The sequence below is a fragment of the Chelonia mydas genome, chromosome 1 (assembly GCF_015237465.2).
Source record: "Chelonia mydas isolate rCheMyd1 chromosome 1, rCheMyd1.pri.v2, whole genome shotgun sequence".
NCBI classification, from domain to species: domain Eukaryota; kingdom Metazoa; phylum Chordata; order Testudines; family Cheloniidae; genus Chelonia; species Chelonia mydas.
In genome coordinates, this window is record NC_057849.1 from 281,373,099 (window position 1) to 281,391,693 (window position 18,595).

At 40.0% G+C, this 18,595-nt stretch overlaps 1 protein-coding gene across 2 annotated transcripts in view; it reads right to left on the reverse strand.

Moving 5' to 3' along the window:
• Window positions 1-18,595, reverse strand: part of TRHDE (thyrotropin releasing hormone degrading enzyme) — a 324,392-nt gene that overhangs the window by 304,574 nt on the left and 1,223 nt on the right. For both annotated transcript variants that reach the window (XM_043547744.1, XM_007054797.4), the window contains exon 2: window positions 11,133-11,406. In XM_043547744.1, coding sequence (XP_043403679.1) covers window positions 11,133-11,406 — 274 coding nt within the window. The remainder of the gene's footprint in view (window positions 1-11,132; window positions 11,407-18,595) is intronic.

An 18,595-nucleotide genomic window follows, 5' to 3' on the forward strand; every position in this document is an offset into this window, starting at 1 on the left:
TGACATTATTCCATTTTCTACCTCCAGAACTGCATGTCTACCACATTTCAAATGGGGATGCATGGGGGAAAAAACTCATAAGTTGGCCAAAAAGGCTAAACCTAGTTTTGGGCATTGCTTATTCAGTTTCCATAGTCTGAAAACCATTTAGCAAAACTGCATTTCAGGAGGGTACGTTATTTTATACATTCAATGGGAAATGTTGCCCTTTACACCTTCTGTGAGGTGGAGCTGATTAGAAATTATACACATTTAGTAGTATACATATTTTATTTATGCTACTGTAAATGCACCTATTTAGTTTGCATTAATATTACTAATTTGGGTATCTGATTTAGGTACTGTATAATTGTATATCAATTACTTGGGTTAGACAAAAAAAATTCTGACAACTTTCTGACAGGCATAAAATTGGTTCCCATTTGTTCTTGGTATTTAAAGGGAAACTATCAATTCACTCCAGAGCACTATAAAATTTAAAGTGTGTAGAAACACTCCTCAGTAGTAAGACATGATCTGCTGCTGTTCAACCACGTGCTGTGATCCAGTTAGCTTTACGTTGTTGAGTTGGTATATGAATAAATGGATGGGAGACCTCCTAGGAGCATACAGATGATGCTGAAAGTGGAGCTGATAATTCAACAGGTGGAACTCTGTCCTCTGAGCTAATGCCCATCATGTATTAATTAAGGTGCTTCCCGTCCTTGGGATAAGAACTCAAACTGAGGTTTCAACCAGTTATGGCCATTAAAACTACCCAGCACTTTTTGTAAAAGAAAAGGATTATAGAAGTGTTCCAGCTAAATGTCAATCTAGGTAATTACATTCTGCCTTCTAGATCCCCTGAGCAGTTTCAAATGAATATGGTATTATTCTTAACATCCTGTCCTAAACTGCTAAACAGCATTGCTGAATGCTGTGAAAGAACTGCTGTGTTAAAACCTTGTGGCAGGTTTCAGTGGTATTTGGAGTGATCAGTATATATCTATTACCCTACCTGCTCATTTATTACAAATATGGGATTTACTACTTTCTGTGGCATGAGGCTAGGATTTATTAATGTGACACTATAGCTCTGTAAAGTTAAAGGTTACACAGATCCTCATCTAAACTAATCTCTACATGATTTGATGAAGTCTCCAACCCAGGAACTAAATAATATCTGACATTAGTTACAATATATAAATTGTTGACAAATATTTATCAGGATAATCCATGGTGGGATAACTTTTTTTTGTTACACTTTAAGCCCCTTGTCTTTCAGCAGAAACACAATCTGCTTCAAATAATGCTGCTCCGGCTGCTTGCTCAACAAAACAAAGAAGCCAGAAATCTACCCTAAAAGGAGCAGCTCAGGACTTCCCCTGACACAGGGCAATCCTTTCCTTGGGTGGAACAAAGCCAGTGTAGCCAGTTTCCTTGTGTGGAACAAAACTCAGTGTAGCTACTTGTCCCCACCCTGTGTGTAGGGGGTATCCCACGGATGGGAGAGGATGGGCAGAGTGCATGGCACTCAGATCATCAGCTGCTTCAGTTGTTGTTACACCAGAGACTGAAAGGACCTCAGAGCCACCTTTCCCCTCATTCTCTCCCCACAGCTGCATAGTGTTTACACTGCGTAAATAAAACATGCTTAAGTGTAGCCTGAGATATAAGTTTAGGTTATTGAATGAACACTGGCTGGGAGAATCTGCAAACCACTTCACCACCTGTCCCTGCACTTTGGAAATGTACAGCTGTGACAGGAAAGAAATCATTAAAAGTTGTGCCAGCCTGACTGCACATAAAGATCTGCAAACAGGTAGCTACAGTGTGATGCCCTCCCAGGTGGATGAATTTTACCCACAGAGTTTACAAAAGCTATATTGTCGCATCCATAACAAAAAATAAAATACATAATAAAAATGGAGGAGCTCCTCAGCCGGTGTAAACAGGCAAATCTCCACTGAATGCAGAATCTTTCCAAGCACAGCTTCAGAGGAAAATTACATATTCATCCTACTTGTACTCAAAAATAACTAGATAGCTTTAAAAAAAAATCCTGTTGGGCAGAAGTCAAGCCGAGAATTTAGACTGAACATTGATTGTTTCAGAAACCTGAGTGACTGAAAAGAAGGAGTTAGAATGTAAACAATTATGCATCCCTAGCTCCAGGGATCACTGACACCCTGCTACAAAAAACAAATACACTCAATTCCTGTATGAAAAGTATGATTTAAAACTTACTGAAACCTTGGAAGAGAGACTGCTTTATAAATAAATAAAAGCACACATCACTCTCCTGCCTCACAAATACTGTATCTATCACTCAAACAGATGTCAGCTAAGACACCAGCCTAAGCAATTCCATTTTCACTCTATTGAATGAAGTTGCTGTAGGTGCACAGGATAACATTGGTTTGACAGGCAGATGTTCATGCTGGTGCAGGAATGTGCTCACCTTCATGTTGTCCTGGGGTGAGATCTTTCCTAAAGATTACATTTTGCTTCACTTTTGCTTTTATAGAAAGAGTTTGGCTCACACAGAAACCTTTAGACTAATGGATCTAGCTAAAAGCCTGATCCATTTCTGACTGATGTCAATAGCAAAACTCAAGTTGCTACAGTGGGAGCAGGATCGAGACCTTAGATAATAAGTGAGTGATGTCAAATAATTTGGTACTTCAGTAGAATATAAAAGAGCTAAGGAAGCATAAAGGCACACAGTATTGCAAAGGCATAGTATGATACTACCACAGCCAAAATGCTTGCATTTTACTGAGAGTTATATTGTCACAGCTGGGCCTGGGCAAATAATAGATTTTTTTTCAGTTTGCTGTCAGTCCTGAAAAAAAAAATCAATAAAATAAAATAATTCTGGTTTGAACCAAAAACCAATTTTTTCCAAATTTTCAGCAAACTGAAAAGTAGAAAAAAAATCCTTTTGGGTTCAACAAACATTGTATTGGACCTGAAATGAGACATTTCATTTTGATGTTGAGCTTTTTTAATGTCTTAATTTTTTTTTTAAATAAGAGGAAATTTCTAAACAAAAAGTCATTTCAAATAAAAAATTTGAAACAGTTTTCAACATTTTGGAAATGTTGAAACAAAGCATTTCATTATTTTCTGAATTTTTTTCTGAACAAAACAATTCAATGAAATTGACGTGAATTAATGAAATATTTCAGTGTGACTGAATCTGCATTTTTCACCAAATCATGGTTCAGTTGAAAAATTGTGCCCAGCTGCAGTCACAGCCTTTACCCAGCTTCACAGTGGAACAACAGGGAATAAGGCCCCCACAACATGCTCCCATGCTCAGATTGTGACTCCAGAGATGGAGAAAACAGGGACTGTCTTCTACACTTCATGAGTAAATGGACAGGGAGAAGGTGGGAAATGGAAGGTGCCCTGGCTCCGCCCCCACTACTCACCAGCCAGAGCTGATGGCCAGGTACACAGAGGGGAGTAAACTGGCCCATTAAGTGAGGTGAAATAATTTACTCCACTCTACACAGTGAAAGGGGAAATAGGGAAGGAATTGTGGATGAGTTTCAATCCATTCTCTGATCTGCTCCTGGTGGTGGTGTGCCACATGCCACCCCTTATTAAGGGCCAGTTGTAAAGGTAAAGCCTATCCTGAATTGGGAAGCTGATCTGTGTTTGTCACAAACTTTTCTTGCTACTATTTGCATTGCTACAGGATTTAATGCAACATACCTTATGTATCCCATAGAGGAGCTGGTCTTGGCTGCCAAAAATAAAAAGTGGAATTTCACAGTTTCCTTTTCGTAAGTCTTTCTATTTAATGACATTCATTTCCGAAAGCCTCTGAGAATTTATGTTAATAAAATAAATTTCACATTTAAATACTGCATGTGCCACAAATGCTGACCCAGGATATTTTTTTAAAAGAGTAAGCACTATACATGTACAGTAGTTTCCTGGTGCATTCAACTTGCAAATTCAACCAGAAATCAATAACAATAGATTACAAGTTTGCAATTAATGTTTTTTTTCAAGGGTGCCCTTGCATATTCAGTTTAGTATGGGTGCTGATCAGAGGTTTCTGTCTGTTGATGGCTTGGGAATTATTTTAGCCCATTTCTTATTTAAAAATTAATGTACTAACAGTCTTTTTTTCAATATACCTGCATGGAATAAAACGGTGGACAAAATTGGATGTGGTAAAGTTTCTAGGATTACAGTTCCTTGTGTTATGAATGTCTTAGGGCTCTATCCCATTTAAATTAACAGAACTACTTATGGAAGTAAGTACTACACCTGGCAGAAAGTGTATGCAGCATCAAGCCCTTTTTATTGTTGTTTTATAATCACTCAGTATTAATCAGTAAAAAAAACACAAGGACGTGTGTGTGTGTGTGTGTGTGTATGTATTTTTAGTTCAATATTACGTATGCCATGCTTATGAAAGTTTATCAACCACAGTCATAAAATTTTTGGTTTTTAAAGCCTTTTGGGAAAAAAAACATTTTTTGAAGACCAATGAATAAACAAATATATCACCACAGGTCTATTAGTGCCTTAGTACATGGGAAGATGAGGATTTAAAATCTACAATGCTACCAACTTTCAGAAATCAATCTGGTACCTTACAGAGATACCTGGCTTATATGTAGGGCCCTACCAAATTCATGGTCCATTTTGATCAATTTCACGGTCATGGGATTTTAAAAATTTTAAATTTCATGATTTCAGCTATTTAAATCTGAAATTTCATGGTGTTGTAATTGTGGGGGTCATGACTCAAAAACGAGGTGGGGGGGTCGCAAGGTTATTGTAGGAGGGGTTGAGGTGCTTCTACCCTTACTTCTGTACTGCTGCTGACGGCGCTGCCTTCAGAGCGGGGCAGCTGGAGAGCAGAGGCTGCTGGCCAGGAGCCCAGGTCTGAAGGCAGAGCCACCGCCAGCACAGCACAGAAGTAAGGATGGCATGGGATAGTATTTCCAGCCTTACTTCTGCGCTGCTGCTTGCAGAGCTGGGCCCTCAGTAAGCAGCCACTGCTCTCCAGCCACCCAGCTCTGAAGGCAGTGCAGAAGTAAGGGTGGCAATACTGTGACCCCCTTAAAATAACCTTGTGACTCCCCTACAACTCCCTTTTGGGTCAGGAGCCCCAGTTTGAGAAACTCTGGTCTCCTCTGTGAAATCTATGTAGTATAGGGTAAAAGTACACAAAAGACCAGATTTTATGGGGGGAGACCAGATTTCACAGTACGTGACACGTTTTTCATGGCCGTAAATTTGGTAGGGCTCTACTTATATGTTTATCTGATACACATATGGCCTCCCAGTTAGTGATGAACTAACAAAAGGTTATTTTTTGTTTAAATATGGGCCTAAGAGGTAAGAGGAACTGAACAAAGTTCGAGAAAGGGGTAAATCTGGGGTTTTGGTTCAGGCCCAGCTCTATTGTTGACAGCCCACTGGATTTCTCTGCTGTAACTGTAACTGATTTTCTCACCCATGAAATATACTTTGCTGTATTATTTATTTATCATTATCAAAGCAATAACATCTGATGGAGAGGGCATTTTCTGGGAGTTAGTAACTGCCAGCTGGAGATGAGGGCCTCAGGCAAAGCCTCAGGCCTTTAACCCAGGCAAGTCATTAATTGATATGAAATGCCTGACCCTGAGGTCATTATTGCTACTATATAAAAATATTAACATTTTTAAAATCTAAAGGAATTCCTGTTTTATGCATTGGAAAGTTAAACATTGAATTTTACGAGGCCATAGATATGGGGTTCTGTTTAGAGTACTCTTTTTTTTCCTAACTGCTAATGACTAACACAGTAACCCATGGGAAAGCAAGACACCTTATTAAGGTGGCATTATTTGTGGTTTATGAATAATACAGTATTATTGAAATAATGTCTGTGACTAACCGATAGTTTATTGTATAGACAGTGGCAGTAATACAGTGAGGTAGCACAACCCAAGAGCAGTGCAGCATTTTTTTAAGCATGCCTCATCTCAAATTTTCTTACCTAGATAGCCGTTTTCTGTCAGGTGAAATTGCTCTTTGCTGATGCTCCATAGCTGGCGTCACTAAGAGGACAGTGAAATACTTTACACTGAAGCCAAGTAGCAATCCAGCAGAGTTTACTTCAGAGTGCAGAACTGCAACCTGTCTGCCCAAACCCATGCTCATGCCCATAGACAACTGGTGCCTCCCCATACTGGGAGGGACACTTGACCCTGCATGCCCCCACGATGTGTCACCTCTACTCACACCTCATCTTTGTCCCCTCAGCCAACCTGTTCGTCAGCATCCACAACAGAATAGTTGTGGAAAGGGAGTGGGGGCAACAACAACGAAAGCCATACTCCTTTCTCCTGGCTGAACTCCCTCCCACAGCTGTTCTCTCTACCCTCACTGACTAGTCAGATCCCCACATACTTCCTACTGGTCTTCTCTCTCCCTATCTGCCCCAGTGCTGCTCCTACTTATCTAGTGCCTCCTCCCCTATTCCAGTTGCATTCTTTCCTCACTCTGCTCCTCTCCATACCCAGTCCCCCTGTGAGCAGCAGTCACTCAAGCACTTGTAAGCCACTAGGCTGTACCCCACCCAGGGGTGACCGATACTCCTTAAAAAGGGAAGGCCCACCAGCCCCCGAACCATGGTCCCGCCCCCTTGCACTGCCCCTTCCTCCTGAGGTCCCACCTCTGTGCTGCCCTTTCTCTCCGAGGCCCTGCCCCTGCTTCCCTCTGAGGCTCTGCTCCCATGCCACTTCTTCCCCAAAGGCTCCGCCTTCTGCTCGCTCCTCTCCACCCCTTTCCCCCTGTCGCTCTCCCTTATAGCCAGTAAATGATCTGGTGGTCACTTTTAAAAATGGTGAGGCCATGGGCCTCTGGCCCACCCTGTTCCAGTGCCCCTGACTCCACCCACCCTCCATGAGCAAACAGTGTGGAAGAAAAACTTCCCAGTACCGTCCCTTCCCGGCTGTAAAGGAACCCATATCCCCAGCTGATACCTCCTGGTCTGTAAACAATTACCCATCCCCGCCACTTGGAGTTAAGGGCAGGAAGCTGGCAGAGAGAAGTGAGAAAGGGAATCAGTGGAGTGTGGCTGGGGAGTGGCATGCAGGAGGGAGTGTGTTTCTATGTCTATATGACTGAGGAGGAAGAACAAAGAGAAAGAGAGGTCTGGGGAGAAGAGGGCACAGGAGAGAGTGAAGGGGAGTGGGAAGGTGGCCAGAAGAAAGAAAGAATATGACAGGGATGAGAGAGAAGAAAAAGAAGATGCAAGGAACTGAGGGGATGGGGCAAGACAACAATGAAGAAGGAAGGGACTAATGGGAAAGTCAGGGATGGTGCAATATGGCCCTGAATAGACCTCAGGATTTTCCCCTTAAAACTGGTAAGTGGTATATATTTGATATTGTGAGAATTATAGGTATAGAGTCAGAGTTTACGGTCAGAAGGGACCACTAGATCATCTAGCCCTGTGTATCACAAGCCACCAACATCATCTAGCACCCACACACTAAACCCAACACTGAAATTAGACCAAGGTATTAAAGCCCTCAGGAGACTAAATTATTGTGTTACAGGCAGAGAATTGGAGGGACTGAGGTGCACCAGTGTCCAAGGCCCCTGAGGTGGCAAGGAACTCATCAAGTGAGATGATCCTGGCAAGTGACCCCCAACCCATGCTGCACAGGAAGTCAAAAATGGTCACTGAAAATCTGACTTGAGGGAAAATTCCTTCCCAACTCCACATCTGGGCCATCAGTTAGACCCTGAGAATATGAGCAAGATCCAGCCAGCCGAACACCTAAGAAAAAGAATGGTCAGTGCCACCTTAGAGCAGTAGTCATTTCCAATCCCTTCCTGACCAGCTAAAACCCTGAAGCATGACATTTTTAGGAACATTAGACATAAACCAGAAGGGACCCTCAGGGCTGCTCAACCCTACCCTCACCTTCACAAGCAATTCCATCACACATTCCTACTCACAAATTTGTCCAGCACTCTCTTAAAATAATGAAGTTGTTTGCTCCCACAATGCCAATTGGAAGGCTATTCCAGAACCTTATGGCTCTGATGGCTAGAAAATTCCTTCTAATTTCCAGCCGGAAGTGTGTAATTATCTAACAAAATTCAGACAGTAGCAAGGTATGTGGAGAATGTAATGTTTAAAGGTTGTTCTAGTCATCTAGTGGATTTTTCTGGATTATACACTTAGGCAGAAGAAGAGGAGAAAGGGCTTCAGAGTGGTTTAAAAGCAACTCCACAATTCCTGTATTTTTTCTTGCAACCCACAGCATGCAATCACTATATCATACAGCCTTACAACACCCAAAGAGATGACTTAGTTTCTGAAGAATGTGCTCTGGAAGGGACTCTGGTCAGGCCTCATGTGGATTGAACTTTTATGCTAATTGCTCACATGGACTGAACAGTGCTCCTGAAAGCCTGGCTTCCCTTGATTCCTTGTTTTCAAATGCATATTAGTCTTTCTAATGTACAACAATGACTAATGTGTGAGTGTGTCCATGTAATAAGTGACATTTCATAATTAGTAACCATTTTCATTTTATTGTTTAGGAATGGGCTACTTTAGCTACTCAAAGTTAATTTCTATTTAAGATTAAATTAAAATCTGTGATTGAATCCATTATCAGGCCATGTGCATTGACCTGGCTTGAAAGGCATTTGGATACTGGAATGTCATTCCTTCAGAGGGAGGTTCAACTACTAATGCTTAATCCCTTTTTCAGTATGAAGCCAGCTGTTAATGTAACTTTTATTCCTTAGGAAGTTTTAATTACTCTTGATCCTAACCAGAAAGTGTTCAGTACAGCAAGACTGATCCATAAGAACAGAAGAGGCATCTTATTTATTTGAATGCTGGCAAGTCACAAAAGACACAATATTTTTTCAGATGTTTTGTGAATTGAAATTGAGTTCAATAAAGTGTCGGACTGACAGTACTTGAGAAATGAAGTTCTTTATTTATCCACAGAAAAAACATCACATAAGTTGCGCCAGTTGAAGCAAGATTCCTCAAATTGGGAAAACGCTTCAACACCAGCACTAGATGAATTTCCTTGACTATCCATTCATGTTTGTAAGTGAATTTGCTTTGGTCATGCTTTTATGCACAGTTTCTATTAACATTTCAGTGACTCTATTTTACTGGCAAAATTGTTGTGAAGAGAAACTTTTAAATTTGCATGTGCCAGTGTTTGGGGAAAACAAATGTTAAACGCACCCTGGAAGTGCCTGTGCATTCTTTAATTTGGGGGTATAGAAACAATAACACAGCTTATTTTAGCCATCACATAGAAATAATTCAGCTCAAATCTGAAATATCTGCAATCATTCCACACCGTAAAAATGCAGAAAGATTCGTGCAATAAGTGTGAATAAAATTAAACTGAAGGTGCTCAAGCTCTCATATATTACTTGAGCTAAAAAAGAATCTAAATGTATTTAATGAATTATTCAGTGTAAATCAGTCCCTCAGGTCTGCTCACTTCTCAAGCACTAAGATACCACAGAGAGGGGTGCAGTATAAATGACAATCACAAGAGAAAAAACATTGAACAGGTGGAACCACACTCCGGGCTGAGAGAGTATCTCAGCATACCTGGCTGTTCAGTTCTTGTCCTCTCTGCTGAAACTGCCAACAAGGGTGAGGTAGCGAGGAGGCATGGCCTCCCTCAGATGCAGATGTGGAGGGAACACCGCAAGTCACCTGGTGAGTGGAGCCAGGAGGGCCACACCCCACACACTGGAAGCAGAGGGGTGGAACAGGAAGGGTAAGTATAAAAGGCTGGCCGAGCAGCTCCTTGAGGAGGGAGCTGCCAAAGGAGACAGATGCTTCTTCCCTGCTGCTTGAGTGGGACACCAAGGAGAACTGTTGCTGCCCCAAAGACCAGCCTGAGCTTCCAGAGAGCCCTGCCACTCCCGACACTGAGGAACTGCTGCTGCTACCCTTGGCAGTGTATTCCGGGGAGAATGAGGATGACCCCTGGACACAGGTACAACCAAGGGGGAGAATAGGAAGCAGCCTAGGGAAACCAGGCAACAGTCTGGTTGAGAGCTGGCCTGATACAGGGTCAGGCATGTTGCGGGCGGATCCCCGCTAACCCAGTGGTGGATCACTCCACCACTGTTAGGGCCCTGGGCTGGAACGCAGTGGAGTTGGGCGGGCCCATGTGCCCCTGCAACTCCACCGTTGGGGTGGGAGTACTCCCCCTCCTTAGGCCAGGAGGCCTGTGCTCTTCAGGCCTCCCAACCTGGGCCCCATTGACTGTGAGTGGCGCTCACCCCTACCTGGGTCCCAATCTAGCCTACTGCTTTTAAACGCTGAATCTATTTTTGTTATGCAGATTAGTTTGGCAAGAGTGAGCAATTTTTCTGCAAATCCAACAGAAAATCTAAATTGACAGTATTTTGAAATCTATTTAGCTGACAGAATTTCTTGTGTATATTTTGGCTTGTGATACAGTTCTGCTGTACTTGATATCTGAAAACAAAAACAAAACTGACATAAAGGATTTTTTTTAAAAGGCAGCAGCTCAAGCAACCGTGTCATAATCAGAAATCACAACTCTCAAAACTGTTTTCTTCAACCTGAGACTCCAAGTGAGGAGTGCGGGAAAGATCTCTTGCTTAGAATCGTGACTTAAACAGGAAAGTGCACTTCCACAACTTTGTTTCTGCAGACAGCATACCAAACTATGTATCAGTACTGAAGGATGGTCATTGGAACTACATCAGTATTACTGCAAACTTTCTGTACATTGCTCTATGAGCAATGTTAAATTGAAAAGGCCAGAGAAAAGTTCAAAAAGAAAACTTCAGAAAAAAAATCAAGCCTAAATACAGTAATGTACTTACAGGCTTAAAGTCTTCTCAGGAAACTTGTCCTGGTGAAGTAGCATATTCTGAAATGTATCGGACATGCCAAAACATCAGGAAAAGCTAAAGACAGAGCAAAGGCTCATTATTCTGAAATAAACAAGAAACCTTATAAGTGTTAAACAAGCAAGTACTCTAAGCACTGCTGGCATCATGTTTCCTTACATAAAGCAAGAATTTTCTAAAAACAATGTAGAACCCAAATATAGTATATTTAGTAGCATAGTATATAAAGTAGCATTAAATATACTTACTGCAACCCCATTCTTAGTGGTAGTCTCCCGGTATGTAAAGTTGCATACTGCCCAGGCTAGGTAATATGTGGACATGAGAGGGGTCTGCGAAAAGTGATCAGTAACCCATCCATCTTCTTCAAAAACAGAAGTTTCCACTGGCATATTGGACAAAGATAAATAGGTTGCTTGATGCTTGATGCTGATTTTGAAAGTGGCCTTGTAGATGGGCTCATCAAAGCAAGGAAAGGCTTTTCTGGCATGAGTAGGAGAAAACTGTGTAACACCAAGGAATCTGGAACACAAACAGAAAGAAAAAAAAGACATTACCGATTGACTATGTGCAGTGCTTGAGTCATGGACAGACTACATGATATTGCTAAAATATGGTAGTTTACCAAAATAAACAGAACTAAACTCTTAGCAGCAGCAGCAAAGCACAATCCATGTACTATATACTTCTCGTCCTAATAGTTCTGCTTTGATGTAGTTGTTCTTGGCATAAATTCTCTCCACATGTACTATAATGCAATCCATGTAATATAATGAGCCACAAATTTGCTAGAAACAACTTTACAGACATCGCACTGGTATTCAATAAAATACTCTCCCTTCTATTCATACTTCGTATTCTGCCACCATAGTTTTGTTCAGCAATATATGAAAAAGGCAATATTGGTCTGCAATGTAAAACAAATAAGCACAGTCTTCAGTTAAATTTAGGATTTAATGACCTTCAGGGATCTCACTGTGGTTTCAAATACTGATAAGAAAACTCTGCCTTTCTTTGGACATAATAATATATGTTCACTTAGCGTACCCCAGAGGACCATTATTTTCCACTGCTGATTATTTGTGTATTAATTGCATGTAGCTCTTTGAATCGCACAACAATCTATTGGAGTTGTAACTACAGAAGTCCAATCAGATGCATTCTGTTTATGTGGCCTTTGCAAGGTTACATACCTAAGCCACCAATTCAACCTCTCCAAGTAAGAATGCTTTTTAGTCTTTTCCCAATAAATTTCATGAAAGAAAAACAATCAACTTAAGAGGCGACAGATGATCTGTTGGAAATATCTTAAAGAAAAAAAGGAATTTGAAATATGTTGTACAGAACAAGAGACCTATACATTTTAATAATGCCACACATACAAGTGTCTTTTCTTTGAAACTGTATAGACTCTTGATCCTGCAAAGGGACACTTGTGCACAGACCCTTACACCCACATTCAGGGGAAAATTCATCAGTATTGGTCCCTTTGAAGGAACAGAACCTACGTTTACATTTTCAGGGTATGCTTTATATTTTACATGTATGGATTATGAGTGGGATGGCAGTATGGTGTCATAGCATGTCAAATAGTAATATGAATATTGACTGGTTATGTGACTGTAAAGACAGGACATATGTGGCTGGTTTGAATGCTAACGTTTCCTTAACTAGTCATTTCCCAAATTTTTAATGAATGTGTTGATGGGAAATGCCCTTGAGAAACTTTAACTGTAAGATAAGAGTTTTTTGTGGGTGGATATCTATTTGATCCAACAAAGACAGTGCAAAGCCCTTGTAATCTTTTCAATTTAAAATAGAGTACTATGCTGCAACATGATTTTCTGTAATTCTGATGGAGCAAAAGTAAGATGAGTACCTTACTAAAAATTGAAGTGTGTATTTACTGACTGAGCTTTTTGACTTTTTGGTTTAGAGCACTTATAAGAGCAACACAGAATTAAGTTACTGGCAGTTTTATGACTCTTTTTTCTTACCATAATAGTATTAAGCCTAATACTTTTCAAATAAACAAATATGCAGTCATGTAAGATATGATGTTTCACATGAGATTATGACCGATTTTCATAACAGCTAATCTTGTAAAATGTTGGAGCCTCTTATGTCAGTCAGACTTTTGTTATCAGTCTTTTGTCCAAAAATCAATATCTTATTTAGTTAAAAATCACTGAATATTTTGGAAGGCATTCACTGTACTGTGGCTTTCTTGTCTCATTATTAATGAATGAGGCGTTAGTAAATTCAGATTTGTGCAGAAGGTAGCGAAATATAGGGTCAAGTGTTGCTCTCAGTTACACCAATAATAACCCAGATAAACTCTATTGACTTCAGTTGCATTACTCTGGATTTACATCACCTTAACAGAGCAGAATTTGTCCAATAAAGAAATTTACTTTGCCTCATTTAGTCCACTTGCTTAAAATGGGCCAGATTCTGAATTCTTTGAACACCTACAATACCCAAGATATTCAACAGGAACTTTGAGTTAACATGGAAGGCAGGACTTGAGCTTGCTGTTAATAAAGCTAGGACTAATGAACTTTCTTCTCTAATTAACAATTTTAATGAGCTCAGACCCACAGGTAAATGCATGCTCAGGGAATTCTACATTCATTCTGACAATGTCTAAATGAGGAAACACTGTTTCAACAGACTAGCATCTAAAGAATATTAAGAGAGAATCAATGAGATCTTTAAAGGAATGGAAAATAATCTCTTAGTCTAACTACTGATAAATTCTGTATCATGTGTTTTTTTTAAATAGCAAGATGTGCGTTACTGTATATTTCATTACATTCAATACAATATTGTAAATATGCCAAACTTTACCAATAATAATAAACAATGATACTTATACACGCACTTAAAAGGTGCCCATCATCACGGTATCTGGACTTCTGTGTTATACTAGAAAAAAACAGCTGAAATTTCTCTGATCCCTGAAGATTAAACTGACTATGTGTATAAGACAATGTATACATTTTCTCCTAAAGAACAAAGAGATGAGATAAACGTGCAGAATTTCTTTAGCGTACAGAGATCATAGAATAGCTCAGGTGTTTTGCCACCTCTCTCTCTACATACCTTCCTTGGGCACTGCCATTTTTATCTTATAATTCCCAGAAATATCACCATCAAAAGTTATACTTCCAGGAATGAAAGCCTCACAGCTTGTCTATTCACCATCCCATGACAGTAATTTGCAAGTATTTTAATTCCATCTCATCTATTAAAGAAAGACATGCGTTTCCTCAACAACTTGTCTATTTTGACATCTTGGTTGCTATAAGAACGAGGAATCAATGTGTTTGTTTTGTCTGAAAGTGGTAAGGAATTGATTTCATTTCATTCATGCAGAAGGTAAATAATCACCTCAGTTACTATAACATTCTGCAGAAACTATGCATTAATGTTTGTTGGATACTGCCAATAAATTACAGTGCATGATACAAAAAATATTTTGTATCATTTCACTTTCATTTTAGCATTTTATTAAAGGTACAGTACCTTCAGTGAGAAAATTAACATTTTCATAGTACTGCCAACATTTCTGACTGATTTACGGCTTTCATCTCTGGAGTCAAAAAGTAAGTGTATTGACTTCCTTCTCTATCTAAGGGGGGGGGACAGTAAAACCATCTACGAAAGCCTTGTTGAGCTTGTGAAGTCGCACAGTTAACCAGAGCTATTCCCCTCTCATGTACAACATGAGTGAAAAATTATGTCAACAGTCCTTTTACAGCAACCACTACTCCAATGATGTTCCTATACTTTTCAAACAAATATAAGGATGTCAAAAAGTTAAGGCAAAGGTCTACAGGAACATCAAGATCCCACATAACTTGAGAGAAGCAATGTTATCAGATGCTATAGTAGAAATTGGTCTAACTTTCACACTTATGAAACAGCTATACATATTTCATTTGAAAAGCAGGTTATTAATCAAAATGCAAATTACTACTTTGCAGGAACACATTTTGAACAGACACCCCATTGTTTAGTGTGTATTTATATATATATATAATATTACAGTGAGTTGTTAAGTTTGTGAAAAGAAAAGGAGTACTTGTGGCACCTTAGAGACTAACCAATTTATTTGAGCATAAGCTCACGAAAGCTTATGCTCAAATAAATTGGTTAGTCTCTAAGGTGCCACAAGTACTCCTTTTCTTTTTGCGAATACAGACTAACACGGCTGTTACTCTGAAACCTGTCATTAAGTTTGTGATATTTCAAACAAAGAAAAGCAGTACTTCTATTAAGCACCTGAAACTATAACAAGTTTTGGTTACAGTTTTAAAATACATATTCTATTAAACATAAATGAGCAGGGTCCTAAACTGCTATAAATAAGCATAATTTCATTGACCCAATTATATTGGGCTAGATTCTCAGCTTGTGTAAAGTAGTATGATGCCACTGAAGTCAATGAAGTATATTTACAGTAGAGAGTGATTCGTGATCTAAATAATCACACTATGAGAGTGGAGTACTATATATTATATAATTGTGTGTCAAACTATCTTGCTTCTAACAAACATTTGACTGTAAATATTTGATCATAGTTGGTGAAAAAGTATTATAACTGTGCTACAATTACTTTTTTGAAATATTAGATTGTATATTTAAGTTTCCTTTAATTATTTTCAACAAAGCTGAAATGTTCAGAAGTGAGCTAATTATGTGAACTGTGTCTTTTTCATTTCTTTATGTTGTAAAGTGAATTCCTTTACAATATTTCATTTGTTACAGAATCAAAGATTCTGAACAAACTAGAAGAATGCTGATTACTTCAGCCATAGTCCTTAATCAGGTAAGAGGCAGCATCCTTTTCTACAACTGAGCTCTCCAAAAATGTCATTTTACTTTGGTCTGACGACAAATCAAACATTTGTAATGTTACCCCTCTCTGGGATTCTAACATCAATCGGTTTAAAATCATCAGGAACAAAAGCATGTTTTAATAAGGGAGATGTTGACATAATTGAATTGGGGAGGTTCTTTTTCTGTCTTCCTTACTTTTTTGGCCTACTAGCCCCCATGTAAACTCTTTGCTTAGCAGGCAGTATCAAAGAAATGATTATGTTTAGACAGAGAGAATCTGTAACTAGGATTTTCTATGACAGACATCTTAAAAATAAATTAATTCTGGGAGCCCTAGTAACATAACTATCAGGAAGTCAGGCCCGCTTTCTTTATTACTTAGATTGTAAGACCTCTGGGGTAGGGACCTTCATTTTGTTCTGTTTTTGCAGCTCCGAGCACAATAAGGTCCTAATTGATGACCAGGGCTACTAGGCACTACAGTAATTAAAATAAATAATAATAATAAAACATCTATTGTCATGTGAAAATAGCGAATAAAGGACTGATTCCACCCTCAGTAACATTGGTGACCATGTCTATAGAGCCGTATCTGCATCTGATACACGATCCACAAACATGATCCACAGATATAAATCAAATATCTGCAGATTTGCAGGGCTCTACATGTCTACATTACAGGGACTATACTGGCATAGCTACAGTGCCATAGCTATGCCAGCCTAACCCCTCAGTGTAGACACAGCCTATGCTGACAGATGTGTTTTTTCCATTGGTGTAGGAACAACACCTCCCTGAGTGACGGTAGCTAGGCTCATGGAAGCATTCTTCTGTGGACCTAGCTGCATACACTGGGGGTTAGGTCAACATAGCTACATCGCTCAGGAGTGTAGATTCTTCACACCCCTTACACACTTAGCTATGTAAACCAAACTTTTAAGCAGAGACTAGAACCTAATATGCAGTAACTCAGCTGAAGTGAATGGAGTAAAGTGACAGCCGAATGAGGTCCTAAAAGATTGCTTCAAGCTTTCTGAATAAAATGCAATCACGTAGGTAACAACAGTACAAACTTATAAGTCCTATTGTAATGCACAAAATGCTCTTTTTAAAAAAATAGGTAAGGAGGCTCTGTTATATAAACATATTTTAGTTTGGTACAGAAAGAATTTATTAAACAGACCTATTTTCTACAGGTGAGCTTTCTATTATGTTTTACTTTATGATGCAATTGAAAGCTGATTCTTTCAACTTGTCCAGTCCCTAGCTGTGCAAAGACACTTCTTATATGTTGGAAGTGATGCACAGTTGTTGTTTTCATAATAAAGGAATAAATATATAAAGATGCATTTTAATCATCTATTGTATACCTACTGGACTGTTTAGCTGTAAGCATACAGACTGACTGTTTCATTCACCTTAAAAGATGATTAAACTAACATGAAAATATATCCAGGAAGTAGTTCACCCTTGTCAAGTAAGCACTATTGAGTAAGTAGCCTGCATTTTATTAGGATGAAACTGCTTTGGAAACCTGGCTGAATGATAAAACTTACATGCTCTCCCAGAATATACTATGATAGAGTAGGCTGGCTGAATCAGTGAAACTTCCCTTGGAAGCCTCTCAGTGATACCTTGATTTAGAAAAATCTCAAAAAAAAAAGTCTCCCTTTTTTTTGTTTTTGCATTTTCTCTGCCATCCCTTTGCTGATTTTCCTAATTATTCTTTTAATTAATTTTAAGATCAGAGCACTGATTATGAGTACCTTCAGTTCCCCTGGACATCACTGGGGGAGGTAAGGTGAAACAATGGTAACTCCTACTTCCACAGGAGCTGCAAACACTCAGCATCTCTCATCACCAGACCCTAGGAGTTGCTGAACAAATTATATGTAGAGGAACCAACCCCCAAAGGGGGGGGGGGAAGACCAGAACAGCTGTAACACAAAAATGCCTGTGCTTGCAGTCCTTACTCAGCCACAACTGCCAGTGGCTCAATGGGAATTTAGCCTGAGTACGGTGCAGGACTGGCTCTCTGGAAAATAACTAGCCTTACTTCCTAACAGAAGCATGCAAAGGTCTCTGGTATGCTAATTATTCACTCTCACTTCTCCTTATTGGCAATCAGCAAGCTACAGGACGCGGGGACCCTAGCATGAAAGTTCGGTATAGGATTAAAATGAATCCCTGCTCAGTGCTCTAGATAATGGTCACGTCAGAGCAGACCTTCTCTCTCAACTGCATCTCATAATCAAAGCGTCTAAAGGGTAGAAATGTCAGTGGCAAGATCTACAGCATGAAAAGAACTCCATACACTTGAGAACGCGACTCAGAGCTGAACCGTACCAGGTCCTAGCGCCCAGCCGAGCTCCCTCTTCTTTAAGTGGAAAGTTAGTAACGATTTTTCTGTCACGTTTGGGTTACGTCTAACCTCAGGGATCCTGCCCCGGCCACTGACAGGCTTCTCGAGGACAACTGGCGATGGGGAGCTGACGGATGCATTTCACGCCCAGCGCTTGCAAAAGTTAACTGTAATTTGGCCCCACCTTGAACATTGAACTTAATACTCCCGCCGCGTTCGGAGTCCCTGGCAAACTCCTTGCCCCTCTAGAGGTGCTTTATTAAGGGTGTGGTCCCTAGAGATTGTTTTTATAGTCATGTTAAATCCATGTTTAGAAAAAGGAGACTGAGGCTAAGGGGGGAGGGGGGGGGACGACACCGGTAGCTGGCCATCCTGGGTCAGGGGGTGTCCCCTGTGGCTGCAGACAATGAGACTGAGGATAACGGGGCAGCCCTTTGCCCTCTCCCCTCTATGGAAGCACATGCCGGTGATGGGGTGGGTCAGGTTTAGGGGGAGTAGCCGTAC